This window comes from Diaphorina citri, unplaced genomic scaffold (genome assembly GCF_000475195.1).
Source record: "Diaphorina citri unplaced genomic scaffold, Diaci psyllid genome assembly version 1.1 scaffold2583, whole genome shotgun sequence".
In the NCBI taxonomy this organism is placed as follows: domain Eukaryota; kingdom Metazoa; phylum Arthropoda; class Insecta; order Hemiptera; family Psyllidae; genus Diaphorina; species Diaphorina citri.
In genome coordinates this window covers 7,324-28,834 of record NW_007380002.1, presented here as the reverse complement: position 1 = coordinate 28,834, position 21,511 = coordinate 7,324, and the positions used below count along the sequence as shown (strand labels likewise).

The 21,511-nt window shown below is 36.3% G+C and overlaps 1 protein-coding gene across 1 annotated transcript; it reads right to left on the bottom strand.

Annotated features, from left to right (window-relative positions):
• Positions 1-9,523: 9,523 nt before the first annotated feature.
• On the bottom strand, positions 9,524-10,733 carry LOC103519166 (ejaculatory bulb-specific protein 3-like). Its single transcript, XM_008484252.2, has 3 exons — positions 10,691-10,733; positions 10,386-10,418; positions 9,524-9,839 (listed from the first exon to the last, which is right to left on the bottom strand). The coding sequence occupies exons 1-3, from the start codon at positions 10,731-10,733 to the stop codon at positions 9,649-9,651; spliced, it is 267 nt and encodes an 88-aa protein (XP_008482474.1). The 3' UTR covers positions 9,524-9,648.
• Between the last annotated feature and the right edge of the window lie 10,778 nt (positions 10,734-21,511).

The window sequence follows — 21,511 nt, the reverse complement described above, 5'->3', positions numbered from 1 at the left end:
TTTCTTAGCTAGCATAACATAAACAAACCAATTTTTCCATTGTTAACAAGCATTTTACTTCTTGTAGGATGAACAATAATAAAGACAATGTCAAATCAAAAAGTCAAAATCTCGCGAAACCCCTGATGCGAGAACCGAGATCTCGAATCACGTTCAAAGTTATATCTCAGCAAAATTGATTTGAAAAAGAGTTTAAAGTTAAAGAAATTGAGATAGGTAAATGAGCTAATTTTAATTTCGGTAGCTAAAGCTATGTTTAGTAATTTACATAATGGTCAAATGGTTCCTCATGGACATTGGACATGCTCTCTTGACGTAACTTTCGGCGTTCTCTAGTTCCATTTCTAATCTTCTCTGGTAACTGATGGGAAAAAAATTCAAATATTCAATACTGTACCAGTGAATAGGTCAATACACTTTCATATTTTGACCCAATTTAAGGATCTCTAAAGTTTCAAATCTTCATCAACTTCCACGTTTCGGTGGCACTCAAATCTTCTGATTCTCAAATCTAAAGACTTCTCGTCTTCTCGAATTGACGAGTACCTATACCTTATACATTTTCGAAAGAACAGACAGTCATCCATCCTGATGACTACCTTGCTCGATGTACCTGTGACTTTTTGAGCTTTTGACGAATTAGTTTGGAAAGTAAATAGGTAAGAATAAGGAACAAGAATAAAGTTTCCAATGATTGACAGGTAATCATGATGAAGAAAGTAGGAAATGTAAAACTATCATGAGATCAAAGTTTTTCTTCCTCTTCAATACCGTTCAACCTGTTTTTCCATTGGTTTGGGACTGAAAAAGTCTTTCAATTGATTTATGAATGAAAAAGTCCGAGATTATTATACTAAGTTCGGATTATATTTGAAGCAACAGATCTCAATCATTTGAGTTTTTGAATCTGTTTTCAGATTCAAAACCGCGCCGAAGCGACGGTACTAGACAAGAAGTGAGCCATTTGATGGGGCTAACCTGAGTTTCGGTCCAAAAACGAAAAATGGAATTTTCATCTTCGCTTGCTCCGAAAGTTCTTAGTTCCAGTTGTTCAACATCGGTTAATCTAAAGAAATATTATTCTAATCTAAAGAAATAATATTTCTTTAGATTAACCTTATTATAGTCTTTAGTATTCAGATATCGGTAAAGACCCATGGACCACAAGTTCCGAAGGGGTATTGACAATCCAAAGATCCCCCCTTCCCGATTTTACTTGTTTGGGAATAGACCACAGGGCTCCACCTTTTCGATTCACGAAAATATGCTCTGGACCTTTTGGAAGAAACAAGACAAGGATTTTCTTTTCTCAAATCAGCGGGGATCGTAGAACGATTAGCTTCCCTAGTAATTATTCCTGTATACCGGGGTGAATTCTCACGAGTACATGGGTATGTAAAGAATGTTGGAGCATCAGAGGCGATGGGTAAGTTACATAGTGTGGACGATACCTTTGTACTAACAGGCCGGCGCACCGGCAGGTTTGGTTAGAGTTAGAGCAGATCTTTCGATCTCCCAAAATCTCTCCACGTCAATCTCTTTCTGCATCTTGGAGTTTTGTGCCATTTTCATTGGCCTGGCCTACTTGTATAATTTGCCTTATATGTATAAGATAAGTAATAGGTACAAGTACCTGAAGTATTAAATTGTGTAATTAAGGTATACGCCTATGAAAGACAAAATTCAGTAGATGATAACGATTTACCTATGCCCAAAGGCCACAATTATTGACCTTAGTAGGAAGTAGGTATGTTGTATAAAAGGAAATACATATTATAGGTAACTTCGAGCAAATGTGCTGACGCATCGACACTGAATCAAGTATGAAACGTACTCCCGTATTGTAAAAACTTCATTTCCTTTGTGTACTTTGTGTTACAATGACACAAAATACACTGCAACAAATACAATAATTTGTTACATTAGTATATTTTATTCTTTTGTAACATGCCTCGTTGATTTGTAAGGTAAGTGTGTATTCGGTACCTACTTACAAGTCATGTGTGATCGCATTGTGAAACAGTTGTAATACCTACTCGACATTTGTTTGTTTTCAGTTGTTAATTGTTGCTAAATGCTGATGGTAGTATTGTAGAGGAAATGAACTCTTTAAAAGGAACGCTTTACAAAGATTCTGAAGGAGGCTGTTAAGGAAATGTTACTAAAGAGTAGGTGAGGGGGCAAACCTTCAACATTTTTAAGCATACACGGTCCTGTCAGGCTTTAAGCCACATTGCCTGTTTTTGCTGTGATTTCGACAAGCTCACCAGGTTGTCCTCACGAGGTTAAGTAGGTACATTCCATCACTCCAAAGTAGCTGTCAGCACTTGTTATTCTTAGTCTTTTTAAGACAGTCACTAGTCTACGTCTAGTCTAGATTTAAACTCGTCTAGAACTGCTGGCTTTCTCCTATCCTGTCTTTCTGCTCTTCGCTTTCGGGACGATAAGACTTTAGCAGCTACGGTTCCCTCTATCCAACCTCTTTTTAACACATTCTACATACATATTTTCGAAATATTTGTGTTCGTAGATTCGTAGAAGCTTAACCCATCCTTTAGGGCTGTTTAGCCCCTACACCTAAGGCTTTTTGTGTAAGAAATATTGGTGTTAATAAAGACATCAAAAACGCTTCGCACTTCACAATCTCGCACCCCTTAGCCCTTATCCGGCTCTCCATCAGTCATTCAGTGAACAACTCCAGCAACACAATCATCATGTTCAAGTCTTTGGTACTAGTGGCATGTTTAGCCTGCATAGGTTCTGTGCTGACATCTCCTGCCTACACAACCAAATACGACAACGTGGATCTCGATGAAATTATCGCCAACGATCGTCTCTTCACCAACTACTACAAGTGTTTGATGGACACAGGTGCCTGTTCACCAGACGGTGCTGAACTCAAAAGTAAGTCTTGTTTCACATTTTCGTTTTTCGCCTTTGAAGGGTTTTCATTACTATCCAATCAAGGAAGTCAGTCCTTGTCTAGTTGGTCCGGCAAGGAAGCCAGGAATCCTATGAGGTTGAAGTACATATGTTTGCCTTCTTCCCCAAAGACTCAAGATCTTGAATTCTGGACAATGTTCAAGTACCTGCTTACATCCGTAACAATATTCACCTCAGGTTGAAATTTTAATCGCCATAGTTCTCTTTCATATATCAGTGCGTGGAAAATCGCTCTTCCATTGAAGCTGGTGGGGTTTTAATTTTATTATTTGTCAGCGGAAGTTGCTGTTGTGTTTTTATTTATTTTTTGGCCAAGGGTGTGAGGTACGCAGAATTTTCTTATCCTAAAAAAGGGGGAACATGGTAAGGGATGTAATGCGATCGCGAAAGTGGCGATATTTGGGATTGTGGTGTTAAAAGTAGGAGCATAAGAGTTTGGTTCATGTACCATAGTTGACATTTGAAGACTGGAAAAGATTCTTGCAAACTTCTTTAGTTGGTAATCATAGGTGCCCATTTACATAGGTACATATTGGAGGTGATTTTGTTGCTAGATCTATGTAGGTTAGAGTAGCTCCTGAGATTTACTTGTACCTACCAAAAATAATCAGAACTCACTCCACATATCTCACGCCAATTACCTATTGCTTTTCAACCAAAATAACGACAGCATTTTACCGGTTTTTCACAAACATCAATTAGAATATTTTGCCGTTGGATTCAATTCTGTTCCGTCGAAGAAATAAACGAAAGAAATAAACAAGAAGAAATAAACGAAAGTTCTCATTGTAAAAAATCATCGATAAAAAAAAAGTCTTCCGCTTTATAAGAAGGGACAAGAACCATGTAAAAACTTTGTGATTATCTGAAATGATGTAGCTACCTGTGTAGGTATCTTGTGATATCTCTAACAAACATAGGTATCTACATACTTGACTGACTATGTACCTATACCTAAACCTCTTTAGCTCTGTAAATATTTTTGCTAGATTTGAAATTTACCTACTTTATAAGAAGGGACAAGAACCATGTAAAAACTTTGTGATTATCTGAAATGATGTAGCTACCTGTGTAGGTATCTTGTGATATCTCTTACAAACATAGGTATCTACATACTTGACTGACTATGTATAACTAAACCTCTTTAGCTCTGTAAATATTTTTGCTAGATTTGAAATTTACCTATGTAAAATCAAAATAAAGAATTTTAAAAATTCAGCATAAAAATACCTGTGTTGGTTTGTTTCTTCACCGTAATCTGGCAGTAAATTCACTCATAATTTTCACCTTGCGCTTTACTTTAGAATGTGTACCTACCTAGGTATGTTTTTCAAAATGTCAGAAAGTAGAAAATTTTACATTGTGTAAACATGGAAAAATTCAAAAATTTAGGTTGATATGCATTGTTCGGTTTTATCTGATTTACAAATTGCATACAAAAGGCCTCATATGAAAAGGCTTTAAAATCCTCTCCTTGCTGAACTGCAAAAAGAAAAAAAAATAAATAAATAATAATAAAAAAAAAAAATCGAAACCTCAATTTTTATGTAAATTAAATTAAACATCAAATTCTAATCCCAATTTAAAAGAATGGGGGTCACATTAGAACACAACAATTGACCACTTGCTGTGCAAATTTAGCTGCAACAAAAGAACCCCATTGATCCGCATTCCTTTGTAATTTTTTTGCAAGATTAAAAATCGATTGGGAAAATTTCTTGAAACGCTCAATAATATCTCAGAAATAAAATAATGATAATTAGTTATAATTTTTCGTAAAAACATTAATTTATTTTCATTTGTCCTATTCTCTCGGATCTGGACACCTGTTGAATAAATATTTTAATTTTATTAACTTTTCAATTAAACATTTAAAGAAAACAAAATACATTGTGAACCAGCAGAGTACACACAATAACTACTAAACTTACCTACCTACATAATGTCCTGTAAGGTTAACGTTACAACAGGTTGGTCATTTCCGGCTAGCCTTTTGTTTTTTGCACGCAGGAAGCCCGGGTTCGATTCCCGGCGGGGCCGAGGTTTTTTTCGGCTCTGTGCTTGGAGTTCGGGGTGCACTCAGCCTCGTGAGGACAATTGAGTATATCTACTTTAATCGAGTAGCGACCAGTGGCGGCATTACAAGTCGAAGAGACGAGCGACAATAAATATGATGATTGAGTAAATGAAAGACTTGTAATATCTACTGTAATTCCCACAAAGTTGTGAGAAAGCTCTCAGCTTTAACACAAAAATATACCATGATTTGATTTGATTTGATATATTGTATAAGTAGGTAGGTATATGGAAGAATTCATCTGAGCAGGTATTGTCAATAGAGGCAAATTCATAAATATAAGCAATTTACAGAGAGAGCAAGAGAGGGAAATGGGACCAAAAGATCTTGATTGGAGAGGGAAAAATGGGAGAAAGGGATCCAAACATTAGAGAAAGGGTGTTAGGGAGGGAGAGAGATAGGGCTTTAGGGAGCAGGAGAAAGAGAGAGAGAGGGAGGGAGAGAGAGAGAGAGTATACGTCAAGGAGGTGTGCGGAAAAAAGACAAAGGCTCTTATCAGGAAAAGAAAAAGTAAACACAACTGTCTTAATAGAAGAGAATTAAATACACCCTCCCTCTCCTTCCTCCCCTGTTAAATTTCATTACCCCCCCCCGTTCCTACCCCATTTTCTCTCCCTCTTTTCCCCTCCCTTAGCGTTTACGCCTCTTCTCCCCACCCCTTCTCCCAATATCGCCTCCACCTTCTATTTGAAAAATATATAATTTCACCGAGAGGAGGGGGGGCGAGAGAGGGGGAAAGTTAGAGAGAGAGAGGAGAGAGAGAGAGAGTTGTCCTATTCTCTCGGATCTGGACACCTGTTGAATAAATATTTTAATTTTATTAACTTTTCAATTAAACATTTAAAGAAAACAAAATATATTGTGGACCAGCAGAGTACACACAATTGATGGGAGAGGGAAAAATGGGAGAAAGGGATCCAAAAATTAGAGAAAGGGTGTTAGGAAGGGAGAGAGATAGGGCTTTAGGGAGCAGGAGAAAGAGAGAGAGAGAGAGGGCGGGAGAGAGAGAGTTGTATCGCCAGATTTAAGTTATATTTCTCCTACCATAATGGCGGAACCATGATTTTATGTGACACATGAATCTGTCCGCAAAAGGTTAATCACTGAGCTTTCGAGGCATCATATTCAATGAGTGAATATGGATACAAAATAAGTGGTTTTCCCAAAAAGACAAGTCTCGTACTTAACATCCTAAAGTGTAGCATTGCTCAGAGCTTTGCCTTTGCAGAACACATCTTTGCCAAATTTTGACGATGTTTAGATACTCTCTCCACCGAATAAGACTACCGTTTCCTTCTCCTCCCTGTCCCCCCCCCTTGTTCTATCTCTCTCTCTCTCCTCCTCCTTCTCCTCCTTCTCTCATCCTCATTCTTTCCTCTTTATCTTCCTCTTCTCTTCTGCCCTACCTTCCCCATTCGCTTTCTCCTCCTCCCTCTCTCTCTTATTTTCCCTTCTCCTCTTCCCTTTCTCCCTTATTTTCCCTTCTTCCCCTTTCTCCTAACGTTTTCTTCTCTTCCCGATTCCCGATTATTTCCTTTCCCTCTCTTCTCTCTTCCTATTTTCCCTCCCTTCTTCGCTGTAGTTGTTTCTTCGTCGAAAATTCGCGCTGTCTTCCTTCCATTCAATAATAATAATAATCGATAAATACCGCCATTCTTCCTTCTCCTCCTCCTCCTCCCCTTTTTCTCTCTTTCACGATGTGCTGCTTTGCTTTGCTTGAGAAAATTTAATTTTGAAAATTTCATAACATTTTCCGAAAAAAAAAGGGAGAGAGAGAGAGAATTTTGAGCATGATAAGGGGGGTGTTATAGCGGGTGGATGGGTGTGATGAGAGAGAGAGAGAGAGAGGGAGAGAGAGAGATGAAAAGGGGGAGCAACAGAGTTGATTGTTTAGATAAATACTGTAACACTGATGGGGAAATATTCCCTCTCTCTCATCCCTTTAATGAATTGACATTTTTAATTTAAATTATTGACACGTTGTCGCCCGTGTATTTACTTTCTCTTTCATCGCCCACATTCTCTCTCTCTCTCTCTCTCCTATATCTACCACATACCTTCTCTCACTCGGTCTCCCTAATAACCTATACTATACCTACCTGTATGTGAAATCTTGTAACTAACTTTTAAGCAATTTTTACTGGATCTCCCTCTCTCTCATCCCTTTAATGAATTGACATTTTTAATTTAAATTATTGACACGTTGTCGCCCGTGTATTTACTTTCTCTTTCATCACCCACATTCTCTCTCTCTCCCCTATATCATACCTTCTCTCACTCAGTCTCCCTAATAACCTATACCTACCTGTATGTGAAATCTTGTAAATAACTTTCAAACAACTTTTACTGGATCTGAAACTTGGTCCATTTATGACTTACGTATGGATTTTGGATGACAATTTGACAATGGAAGATACCTACTATCAATTTTTCCGATGTTTACTCAATTATTTCATTTATGACTTACCTAATACCTATGGATATTGGATGATAATAGAATATTCTGTCAATTTTTCGGATGTTTAGGTACGCACTTCATTATTTATTCCCCATTATCTGGCATGTCCTCTGGGTACCTCTAGGTAAGTTGATAAGTACGGGTTATTTACTGCATCAGTAGTTTCACAAACTGGCGAATCTGGTTTTCCAACTATTTGTTTGCTGCTTTGTAATTAAAAATTGTACATGTAGGTTTCTGTGGAAAACCAATAATTTTCCTAAGCAGTGGCGGATAGAGCTAGGGGACCTAGGGAAGCACCACTTCCTTTCCTCTCACCCCCTGTGGCCCTTGATTTACACTTTTCAGTGCAATAGTCCTAAACAAAAATGGACGCGGCTCACAAGGGATTAAGAAGAGACCGCCTTAACATAACACTTACCATCCAGGTTGAATAATCACGTAGGTATATATAGGTACTTGGAATTGGAAATACATAGTAAGTGATTATTCAACCTTTATTCTAATGCCAGCCAATTATACACTCAGAGCGTCTGAAAGACCTAGGTTCTTTCGCCGCACACGTTTCGACTGTCTGAGCTTAATTAAGTGGATGGCATAAGACCACCAGTAGATCGGTATACTGTAGATCGGTTTATAACTTTCTATCTTCCCCTTTGGAAAATCCCACCACACGCCTCTGTCCCTTTTTTTTTTTTCATAAAAGGTACCTAATAGAAAAGACAAATTGTTCTCTCGTTGCTGCCAATAAAAATGATTGTTTTGTTATTTTTTGTTTAACGATAGATACTAAATGCCTATCTAAAGATGACGTGGTGGGAAATGCCTCAGACATTATCATTTCCCAAGTCCTAGTGGTCATTGACCCTATATATCTTACTGTATGTTTTTTTTTTTCATAAAAGGTACCTAATAGAAAAGACAAATTGTTCTCTCGTTGCTGCCAATAAAAATGATTGTTTTGTTATTTTTTGATACTAAATGCCTATCTAAAGATGACGTGGTGGGAAATGCCTCAGACATTAATTAACATTTCCCAATTCCTAGTGGTCATTGACCCTATATCTTACTGTATGTATAAGAGTCCATTACTTATGTAACAGACATTATTGCTGACGATTAAAAATACTCCAAATTCAGTATGACACCTAATTTTGCCAACTAGTCTACCTCAACAAGTACTAGTAATCATAACTTGATTTATAACCCCTCCTCTCCAACAACAACTTTAGGAACAGGTAGCTAATAAAATTTCCATTTTGGTTTGGACTATCCAATAATTTTGTTATTAGCTAATGGTTATGCGTGAGGACCGCGGGTTTTACCACGTGGTTTTTGGACCGTTAAATTGGCCATGATTAACTGAACCATCCCCATAATCGAAAAGGGTATTTATGGTTCGCATATTCTACAGCTGCATATGTGGTAAATTTGGTGCATAAAGATGCAATTTTTTTCTATAAGACAAACTCAAGGGGACCCGAACTGGGGACGTTTTAACCGGAACTCAAAAGTAAGTCTTGTTTCACATTTTCGTTTTTCGCCTTTGAAGGGTTTTCATTACTATCCAATCAAGGAAGTCAGTCCTTGTCCAGTTGGTCCGGCAAGGAAGCTAGGAATCCAATGAGGTTGAAGTACATATATTTGCCTTCTTCCCCAAAGACTCAAGATCTTGAATTCTGGACAATGTTCAAGTACCTACCTACATCCGTAACAATATTCACCTCAGGTTGAAATTGGCACATATTGATCCCAAATTTCCCTTCATATTAGGCGAGAGCCAAATGCCAAAAGTGAATGTGACATTGGGCCCAGGGCCGTATTTAGGGTGGGCCCATGGGGCCATCCCTCCCTAATATATTGGGTATGGGCCGGATTGGGCCTTCTTGTAAATTAGATAAATAGCTTAACTTTAGTCTTTTCATGGTAAACTTTATGTAATTGAGAGATGGATAAATGGTTTAACTTTAGCCTATTAATTTTCAAATATGTGGGTACCTAATTGAGAGACATAAGTGAAAATTAAGAAGAAGGTAAGTTTTTAGTCATGTAAGTATGACTAAATACATTTATTTGTTTTCACATCTTGCATATTTACATACATGCTATTTTACACCTGCAATAACAAAACACAGTTATCAGATTAGAATATGTATTAGATGAATCATTCTCAGTTTGTCATGGATTTCAATGTAGCTTCAAATTTCTTTTTGTAAGTGCCAGATGGATCGTATTTGCCTTCCAAAGCTTTCCATTCTTCTGGTTTCTGTTCGATGAGGAATTTGAAGATTTTCTTGGACCCTTCTTTCTGTTTCTCAGAACATTCACCGCATTCAGTTTCAATGGCATCAGGCAATACCTCTGTAATGAGAAGAAACAAAAGTTCATGAAAAATGAAGTCTTTTGGATAGGCATTATACCCACAGAAGGCTTTCTGCAAGAAAAGCAAACCTTTACATTGCATAAAGAAGAAACAAAAGTTCATGAAAAATGAAGTCTTTTGGATAGGCATTATACCCACAGAAGGCTTTCTGCAAGAAAAGCAAACCTTTACTTTGCATACAGAAGGCTTTCTGCAAGAAAAGCAAACCTTTACATTGCATAAATTTTTAATTTTGTGGGAAAGAAAACAAAATTGGACGCTCGGTCTATAAAAACCTTTACAAGACAGACCTAGTAAGGGCCTTCTTCTAGTCTTGTCTGAATAGTAATTTAGGGCCAAAATGTGAGAATCCTAAAATCGAAAACCGAATGTCTTTCTTTGAGGCGAGGCTCTTGAAACCACTGACCACTGAGTGACAGGTCACAGAAATTTCTAGTTTTACACTATAGCTTAAAAAAACTCTATTTATAGGTACTCTTTGTACTTCATCAAATTCAATACTCTAGGGCTAGGGAGACACTTACTTTTGAGTTCAGCACCGTCGGGTGAGCAAGGTCCTTGAAACCTTTACAAGACAGACCTAGTAAGGGCCTTCTTCTAGTCTTGTCTGAATAGTAATTTAGGGCCAAAATGTGAGAATCCTAAAATCAAAAACCGAATGTCTTTCTTTGAGGCGAGGCTCTTGAAACCACTGATCACTGAGTGACAGTTAACATTTGGGGGAGTCACAGAAATTTCTAGTTTTACAGTTTACACTATAGCTTAAAAAAAACTCCATTTATAGGTACTCTTTGTACTTCATCAAATTCAATATTTGTCAGCACGGAACCTATGCAGGCTAAACATGCCACTAGTACCAGAGACTTGAACATGATGATTGTGTTGCTGAAGTTGTTCACTGAAGGACTGATGGAAACAAACTGATGATGAGTACTTCGTAATCTTCACTATTTATACACAGGAAAACACTGAAGTTGTTCACTGAAGGACTGATGGAAACAAACTGATGATGAGTACTTCGTAATCTTCACTATTTATACACAGGAAAACAGTAGGTAGGATGGCACCGGATTTTAAAGCCAATGTTGGACTAGGGGGGATTGAACACGTTTAGTGGAAATTGCAATTTAATTAGTAGGTACTAATTAATTACTAATCTTCATGACACAGACTTGGTTTAGAACTAAACAACAAGTGTAAGTAATGAAAACAACTGACATGCTACTGTGAGTCTACAGTCTACAATATCCGAGAAAATGATGGACCCTCACAAGAAATTCTTGAACAGTCCTTTATAAGGAATTTTAATTAGTAGGTACTAATTAATTACTAATCTTCATGACACAGACTTGGTTTAGAACTAAACAACAAGTGTAAGTAATGAAAACAACAGACATGCTACTGTGAGTCTACAGTCTACAATATCCGAGAAAATGATGGACCCTCACAAGAAAGTCTTGAACAGTCCTTTATAAGGAACGGTGGACCAAAAGACCTATTTCAGATACTATTGGAAGTGCAATAGCTCTAACAAAGTAAAAATAGATCGGTATGAAGGTGATAAACTAGCGAAATTAGGAGAAGACCATCATGGTTACATACTGGCATCAGAAGAATCAGTAAAACCCCCGAAATTCCTCAGAGTGTTCTGAGTTCCACACCTCTAGAAGGTAAAGTAAAAATAGATCGGTATGAAGGTGATAAACTAGCGAAATTAGGAGAAGACCATCATGGTTACATACTGGCATCAGAAGAATCAGAAAGACTCCCGAAATTCCTCAGAGTGTTCTGAGTTCCACACCTCTAGAAGGACCGTCTTCTGAGCAATGCGGCAAAATCTTTCGAGTATAAGTATCAGAGTTTATTGTTTGTCAATTGGTTTGTTCAGATCATAGACCGTCTTCTGAGCAATGCGGCAAAATCTTTCGAGTATAAGTATCAGAGTTTATTGTTTGTCAATTGGTTTGTTCAGATCATAGATACCTACCATTATTAATATCAAAGAAATGATTCCATCTGATCTAATAAAAACATCTGCTTGAAATCTTTTGTGGATATTGAGAAGTGTCTTGTAAAACTTCTTAATAGTTCTTACTGGGTCTTTGCAACATCTTTGGAGTGGGAAATAAGTTGCTGGTTCTTGTTTTTGGTTATTTCTCCCTTGTTCTTCTTTGGGGCAAATCTTTTAGTTACTTACTTCCATACACAAAAAGCCCACCCTGAGGCTTAGGTGTATAGGGGCAAACAGCCCTAAAGGATATATAGGTTGTTCATGTTTTTGGTTATTTCTCCCTTGTTCTTCTTTGGGGCAAATCTTTTAGTTACTTACTTCCATACACAAAAAGCCCACCCTGAGACTTAGGTGTATAGGGGCAAACAGCCCTAAAGGATATATAGTTATAGGTTAAAGCTTCTATGAATATACGAAGGTGATATAGTTCCTTTTTTCTGCTTCTTTAGTGGAACTCTTTCGACTATTTATTAAGGTCATTACGCCTTTTTCGATGGGATTTTTAACTATTTCTGAATAAGACGTAGGTGGGTTGTCTCTATTCTCAAACTTCCTTCCGAAAAAAGTGTCCAAATATTCAAGGCATGGATAAGATACTTCTTTAAAACTTTATTATGCGGTAAGTTTTCGGTGTATTTGTTCAGGCCCATAAAAATCTACAAACCTTATCCACAAAACCGATGACAAAGCGTGCTGTTCAGTTCACGGATGTTCTTCTTGTATGTGTCCTTTCGGTTAAACCTGTATAAAATTTCTCAAGTAGGTATTTTTATTTGATATTAAATTTATTGTTATTAGCACTTTTTTATATGAACGAAGGAAAAAAGAAGAGAGGACCTTTGACAGAATAAAAATTCTCAAAAGAAATGTTTCTATCTTTAAGTGTTTTATATTGTTTGAGAAATTTGAGTTGTCATTTTGTAATAAATATTAATGTTAGATCTCTGAAAACTCCGCCTTTCCAGAGAATCTTTGCAATAATATTTTTCTGACTTTTCTTTCAATCTTTTTTATTGAAAGGAAGATATGAGTAGACACACTCGTGAGTTGTATGGATTTTTTTATTCCATTGTCGTTTCTAGGAATCAATTTGCTTGCATCATTCATATTTTGATCGGACTAAAGAAATAAAAGAAGAGGGGTTTGGGTGAATTGAAAGTTTTTCTTTTGCAAAGAACTGTTATAGTTGATACATATGTAGGTACCTACCTAAATACTGAATATGCTTACTTCTGAAGCAACTACGTGGGTATCTATTAAAAATTAGGTTCATTTATTTTTCTAAATGTGTATGAACTTAGATGGGTAAGTACTTACAGCAAAAAATAGTGATATCCCCCCCAAAAAACACTTCGTGTTAAAAAATTAACGTCAAGAGTTGCCCTCCACAAAAAAGTACTGATATAAAAAAAAGACGTCAATGTGGGACCTCCTTTCTACATTAGCTCTTCTAAAGAAAATAATAATTTTTCATCACTCCTACATCAATTTACCTTGCTGTTGAACCATTGATCCCGGATTACGAAACCTAGATCTTGACCGCAGTACACTAATGAAGATAACAATGTTAATTGTTTTGTAATTTTCATCAGTGCACTGCGGTCAAGATTTAGGTTTCGTAATCCGGGATCAATGGTTCAACAGCAAGGTAAATTGATGTAGGAGTGATGGAAAATTATTATTTTCTTTAGAAGAGCTAATGTAGAAGGGAGGTCCCACATTGACGTCTTTTTTATATATCAGTACTTTTTTGTGGAGGGTTTTGAAACTTTCGAAGAAAAAAAAAATCAAAGTGGAAAATGAATCGAACTGAAAACATTTACTATGTCAAATACCTATATCAAAAAAAAAATCTAATTTTCCGTGGGGGGCAGGAGAAAAATATTAAAAAAATCTCGTTTAAACTTTTTCGCTTTGTAATGTAATTTATTACCCTGCTAGATAAGGATGGGTACCTTGGTGTAAGCTCGGTATACCAATATAAAAGGACAAGCATTACACGGACCCCCATCACACCTACAGGCGAAAATTTTCTGCCATTCATCGGGAAATGGGGAAAATTGAATGATAACAATTGCAATAAGAATCATACCATGTAGTTCTTGTTTTCAATTTTTCTTCGTCAAGAAAAAGGAAATAAAAATAAATAATAGGTAGATATATATCTAGCTATAAAAAAATCATATGGGATTTCCATGCTACAAGAAAAGAGAAAGAACCTTTTTAAAAGAGTAGGTACTTACGTGAAGAAAATCTGTTCCTAAAGCTGCATTAAAGAGTTCCCGATACGGTTATAAAACGGCTTTAATACGTTTTATAATGTGACTTGAGATAGGGAGAGGCGAGAAGAGCAACACTACCATCCCCGAGCTCAAAACTTGGGGGAAAAGCTTTTAAAATGGGGAAAATTCTTTATCTACAGGTTTGCAAGAGTGAGTTTTACTGTTTGATTGATTCAAAGTAATATTACTTTTAAAATGATATTCTTCCCACATCAGAGAAAACCTATATTTTCCAAAGTAAATAATTATGTACCTAACAGAGTTGTACCTATAATATGCATCCTACAAGACGTAGTACCTATACCTACCTACTACACTACTTTGTAGAACAATTCATTAGGTAGTTTAGTAGGTAGGTAATCTATACGTTTGAATGATAGAAGGATATAAAATCATGGAGAAAGCCAATGTCCACAAAGGGATATATGTATTTGTTAATTTGAAAGTGTGTTTTGCATCTTAATAGGACGGCATTAAAAATGACAATCATCCTCATAATTACATCAATCTAGGTATGTTTTGTATGTCTATAAAAAATACATTTTATGCCTACTTTAGAGGAAGTAAACAAAAATATTAAGTTCAAGTTTAACAATGAAATTTTTTCCAACATGGCTGCGCGCCGCTTTATAATATATCTGGTTGAAAAATCCTTAAAATTTCATATTTCCCGAACAATTTTTCAACACTCACACATGAGAGTCAAAAATCTCCCTTTTCAGCTTTTTTTTTTAGCATCCCCTCCTCTTTGGAATTTTTGACTTTTATGATTACTTTTTTTTAGGTATCAGCCCTTTTTAGAAAAAGAGTAAAAAAGCGTATGATCATTCACTTTTATTAGACAATAGTTTTTCAGGGACAATAGGGGAGTGCAGGGGCTGCCCCTTACCAAACAGTTGTGCTTAACGCATGAAAATGACTTTCGAAAGTCCATAAACTTGATTGTTATGTCGACCACTCAAGCTCAGACAATCGAAAAGTACCTATGTGGTGGAAAACAGACCATTGAGACCTCGGTCTTAGCATGCTCCAAGCTTTACATAAACCTGCAGAAATTATGCCAGATACAGCCTTGTTAAACAGTAAGGGTTAGCTCTCATATGCCATTATAGGGAAAATTGAAATATCTTTAGGAATCCCCCTATTCGAAACCCCTTCTTTTTTTCTGGTTTGACGACTTCAAAAAGTTAATGACAACAAATGCTGCCACTGGTGGAGTTATAACAGGGGGCAGGAGACCATCAAGGGAGTCTTCATACTTATTGTGAACATTTTATGTCCATAATTAGAATCCATAGACTGGAAATTATTTGCTTGTTTCATGTACAATCCCTGGCTATGGGGACCTTTTTCCAAACGAATTACAGACAGATAAATTGACTCGGATGTGTATGTAAATGAATTTATGATAAAAGGGTGCCCCTTTTTGCACTTCGAAAGACTTTTTTTAAATAATTAAATCTAATAATCGTGATTTAAATGGTGTTGCCTACCATTTTAAGAGTAAATGAGATTTATGTGTGTTAACTTAGGTATCATTAGGTATGACTATACATTGTGCATTTAAATAATATTTGGGTTAAAATAAATTATTTAATATTTTATTTACAAATCTAAATCTATTGCATTTCCATTAGAAAGTAATAAATCAGGTAAAAATCTACCCAACTTCCTCTCTCTATCTCTCTCTCTCCTCCTCCTCCTTCTTCTCCTCCTCCTCCTCTCATACTCATTCTTTCCTCTTTATCGTCCTCTTCTCTTCTTCCCTACCTTCCCCATTCGCTTTCTCCTCCTCCCTCTCTCCCTTTTTCTCTTTCTCCTCCTCCCTCTCTCCCTTATTTTCCTTTCCCCTCCACCTATCTTTCTCCCTTAATTTCCCTTCTCCTCTTCCATTTCTCCCTTATTTTCCCTTCTTCCCCTTTCTCCTAACGTTTTCTTCTCTTCCCGATTATTTCCTCTCCCCCTCCCCTCCCTTCCTATTCTCCCTCCCTTCTTCGTTGTAGTTGTTTCTTCGTTGAAAATTCGCGCTGTCTTCCTTCCATTCAATAATAATAATAATCGATAAATACCGCCATTCTTCCTTCTCCTCCTCCTCCTCCTCCTCCTCCTCATCATCCTCCTCCATTCATATTTTGATCGGACTAAAGAAATAAAAGAAGAGGGGTTTGGGTGAATTGAAAGTTTTTCTTTTGCAAAGAACTGTTATTTCTGCTGTTCTTCTATCTTTTCTTAGCCATTTTTAGGCTACCCACCGAAAATGTTTACCCAATCGATAGACTAAATTAATGGTGTAACTCTCTAACTACTGATGCAAAATCTCAAAAGTGCATATTTCACTAATAACATCAGAAATAACTAATAAAGTACCTACTACCTATCTTAATAATGTTTACCCAATCGATAGACTAAATTAATGGTGTAACTCTCTAACTACTGATGCAAAATCTCAAAAGTGCATATTTCACTAATAACAGAAATAACTAATAAAGTACCTACTACCTATCTAAATTTCTGCCTCTGGAGTCTGAACTGCTATTCACTGAGGAGTTCTGGTTTCATGTCATTGTTTCAGTGGAAACAAAACTTTCAAAACCGTTAATACCTTCATGTAAGCTCTTCACATACCTACTAGAATGATGGTTGAGGACTTAAAAACAATTAAATCATTCTGTTTGGTCAAACAATGTTCAAATTGGAGTCTGAACTGCTATTCACTGAGGAGTTCTGGTTTCATGTCATTGTTTCAGTGGAAACAAAACTTTCAAAACCGTTAATACCTTCAGGTAAGCTCTTCACTTACCTACTTGAATGATGGTTGAGGACTTAAAAACAATTAAATCATTCTGTTTGGTCAAACAATGTTCAAAACCAAATCAAATTAAATCTTTTCAAGTAGCAAATAGAGAAATGCAGCAAGTGGTAAGAATGAGTGCAGGAGAATGCCAGACTTTCTGAGGTGAACAAATATTTGTGTGGAGAGAGAACGGAGTTTTGAAAACAAGAGAGGAAAGTCACTTGAGAAGCAAAGCTGATGAACAGGAATGAAAACAACAAACTAATAAAATCTACAAACACTTGATTGCCATAATGGACCTCAAGTTTTTCGAGAAGAAAAACACGACTAGCAATAATAAATGATTAGGGTTGATTTTTTTTCTCTTTTTCATTAAATGATATTAATAGCTTTGCTGGTGTCCCTTGTGAAGTCACATCACAATGCTTATGAAAATTTATTGATATAGGTATGCTTATAAATTTCTGATGTCTCCTATGCTTACGAAATGCTTTGCTTATAGATTTCTGATGGTATTAATAGCTTTGCTGGTGTCCCTTGTGAAGTCACATCACAATGCTTATGAAAATTTATTGATATAGGTATGCTTATAAATTTCTGATTTCTCCTATGCTTACGAAATGCTTTGCTTATAGATTTCTGATAGCTTTTTATTATACATATACTCACCTTATATGTAGCTTTCTGGGTACTCTTTGGATAGGTATTTGAGTCAATATAAAGCTTTTTTGTTTCTCTGAGAAAGCTCAGAAGCAGGAATGACAGGAGTGCCATCCGGCCCGCGATGAACGTTAGGTATACTCGTGTATTTTGCAAATACATACCTATAGGTACTTGGGTATTCCAAATACCTACCCATTGAAATTTTCGGGAACCTCCGTCATAATGATGAGATTGACTTTATCTGACCCATACTTGTGACAAGTTTCCATGAAAATTGTATTCTTGTAATTAAAATACAGCCTCTTTTTATTATACATATACTCACCTTATATGTAGCTTTCTGGGTACTCTTTGGATAGGTATTTGAGTCAATATAAAGCTTTTTTGTTTGTCTGAGAAAGCTCAGAAGCAGGAATGACAGGAGTGCCATCCGGCCCGCGATGAACGTTAGGTATACTCGTGTATTTTTCGTGTAATTGTAATACATACCTCGTGTAATACATACCTATAGGTACTTGGGTATTCCAAATACCTACCTACTGAAATTTTCGGGAACCTCCGTCATAATGATGAGATTGACTTTATCTGACCCTACTTGTGACAAGTTTCCATGAAAATTGTATTCTTGTAATTAAAATACAGCCGGATACCTATTCATTATTCACTGAATAACTCTGTGAAAACCCAGAGAAAACCTATATTTTCCAAAGTAAATAATTATGTACCTAACAGAGTTGTACCTATAATATGCATCCTACAAGACGTAGTACCTACCTACTACACTATTTTGTAGAACAATTCATTAGGTAGTTTAGTAGGTAATCTATACGTTTGAATGATAGAAGGATATAAAATCATGGAGAAAGCCAATGTCCACAAAGGGATAATATATATTTGTTAATTTGAAAGTGTGTTTTGCATCTTAATAGGACGGCATTAAAAATGACCTCATAATTACATCAATCTAGGTATGTTTTGTATGTCTATAAAAAATACATTTTATGCCTACTTTAGAGGAAGTAAACAAAAATATTAAGTTCAAGTTTAACAATGAAATTTTTTCCAACATGGCTGCGCGCCGCTTTATAATATATCTGGTTGAAAAATCCTTAAAATTTCATATTTCCCGAACAATTTTTCAACACTCACACATGAGAGTCAAAAATCTCCCTTTTCAGCTTTTTTTTTTAGCATCCCCTCCTCTTTGGAATTTTTGACTTTTATGATTACTTTTTTTAGGTATCAGCCCTTTTTAGAAAAAGAGTAAAAAAGCGTATGATCATTCACTTTTATTAGACAATAGTTTTTCAGGGACAATAGGGGAGTGCAGGGGCTGCCCCTTACCAAACAGTTGTGCTTAACGCATGAAAATGACTTTCGAAAGTCCATAAACTTGATTGTTATGTCGACCACTCAAGCTCAGACAATCGAAAAGTACCTATGTGGTGGAAAACAGACCATTGAGACCTCGGTCTTAGCATGCTCCAAGCTTTACATAAACCTGCAGAAATTATGCCAGATACAGCCTTGTTAAACAGTAAGGGTTAGCTCTCATATGCCATTATAGGGAAAATTGAAATATCTTTAGGAATCCCCCTATTCGAAACCCCTTCTTTTTTTCTGGTTTGACGACTTCAAAAAGTTAATGACAACAAATGCTGCCACTGGTGGAGTTATAACAGGGGGCAGGAGACCATCAAGGGAGTCTTCATACTTATTGTGAACATTTTATGTCCATAATTAGAATCCATAGACTGGAAATTATTTGCTTGTTTCATGTACAATCCCTGGCTATGGGGACCTTTTTCCAAACGAATTACAGACAGATAAATTGACTCGGATGTGTATGTAAATGAATTTATGATAAAAGGGTGCCCCTTTTTGCACTTCGAAAGACTTTTTTTAAATATTAATCTAATAATCGTGATTAAATGGTGTTGCCTACCATTTTAAGAGTAAATGAGATTTATGTGTGTGTTACTTAGGTATCATTAGGTATGACTATACATTGTGCATTTAAATTAATATTTGGTTTAAATAAATTATTTAATATTTTTATTTACAAATCTAAATCTATTGCATTTCCATTAGAAAGTAATAAATCAGGTAAAAAATCTACCCAACTTCCTGTAAATGACTGTTTGGAAAAGAAGGCATACTGATTCTTAGAGCGGCTCTGTGAGCAAAAAAAAAAAAAATGCTTAGATACCTACAGTGTCTCCTCTGAGGAAAATCTTTTCCGGATTTCGACAACGGATTTGCGATTCAACCAACAAAAATCGGGAGTGAATTCGTTACGTCCCAATCTTTAGACTGTCGGAGCTCGGAGCTTTAGAATATTGTAGAATTCGAACCCAGCTGTAATAATTGTAATATCTCATTATGTACAAATAAATATCTACTAATCTAATTTTCTAATTTTGAAAAATTATTACCTTCTACCCATAAGTTCGAAAAAAAAGGAAGAAATTAAATGAAAATTTCAGAGGAGGAAATCTGACAAATTTGAAACTTTCGAAGAAAAAAAAATCAAAGTGGAAAATGAATCGAACTGAAAACATTTAGGTACTATGTCAAATACCTATATCAAAAAAATCTAATTTTTCGTGGGGGCCAGGAGAAAAATATTTAAAAAATCTCGTTTAAACTTTTTCGCCTTGTAATGTAATTTATTACCCTGCTAGATAAGGATGGGTACCTTGGTGTAAGCTCGGTATACCAATATAAAAGGACAGGCATTGCATGGACCCGCATCACACCTACAGGCGAAAATTTTCTGCCATTCATCGGGAAACGGGGAAAATTGAATGATAACAATTTGCAATAGTTCTTGTTTTCAATTTTATTTTTCTTCGTCAAGAAAAAGGAAATAAAAATAAATAATAGGTAGATATATATCTAGCTATAAAAAAATCATATGGGATTTCCATGCTACAAGAAAAGAGAAAGAACCTTTTTAAAAGAGTAGGTACTTACGTGAAGAAAATCTGTTCCTAAAGCTGCATTAAAGAGTTCCCGATACGGTTATAAAACGGCTTTAATACGTTTTATAATGTGACTTGAGATAGGGAGAGGCGAGAAGGGCAACACTACCATCCCCGAGTTCAAAACTTGGGGGGAAAAGCTTTTAAAATGGGGAAAATTCTTTATCTACAGGTTTGCAAGAGTGAGTTTTACTGTTTGATTGATTCAAAGTAATATTACTTTTAAAATGATATTCTTCCCACATTCCTCCTCCTCCTCCCTTTCTTTCGCCTCTTCTCCTTTTCCTTTCTCTTCTTCATTCTTTTCCTCCTCCTTCCTCCTTTTCTTTTTCTTCCTTATGCTTGGTCTCCTATCTTCTCTCAACGAGTCTTAAGTGAAGAAGTTTCATATTTTATTTAGTTCCCCACCAGTTAACCCTTTGTTCGGGCTTTTGCTGAATCGAGTTCTGGATTTTGTCTATTTACAGTACCTACCTATGTGCTTGTTTATAATATGTAATAGGCATTTAAAATTATCTTGGTACATACTTGATTATGAGCTATCCGAATGATTGACTTGACTTATGTCTTGTGATCCCGAGGCGGTCTTAGGGCCTCAACAAAAGCTCGCCAACGAACTCGATTTTGTGCCATGGACTTCACTTCTCCCCAGGTTTTCTTGACAGCGATTTCTTGGTCAAGGGTTTCAGGTGTTTCGAGGTCGCCCAACTTTTCTTTTCCCTTGGGGGTTCCATTATAGAGCTCCTTTAGGATTGCTGCTTTGTCTTCTGAGGACGTGCCCGATCCATCCGTACTTGCGTTATTTAATGGTGATATCAAAGGATGTTTGTTTACATGCCCTTCCACAGGTCTTCATTGGAGATTGTCTTGGGCCAGTATAGATGTTGAGAATTTGACAAAGACCAAAGTGGATCGA

Bases quoted from the DNA above. Each gene is read 5' to 3' on its own strand.
- LOC103519166 (XM_008484252.2), bottom strand. From the start codon at position 10,733: ATGTTCAAGTCTCTGGTACTAGTGGCATGTTTAGCCTGCATAG. The intron at 10,419-10,690 runs GTTCCGTGCTGA...AAAGGTTTCAAG, and splicing joins GGCATGTTTAGCCTGCATAG to GACCTTGCTCACCCGACGGT. The intron at 9,840-10,385 runs GTAAGTGTCTCC...TTCTCATTACAG, and splicing joins CGACGGTGCTGAACTCAAAA to AGGTATTGCCTGATGCCATT.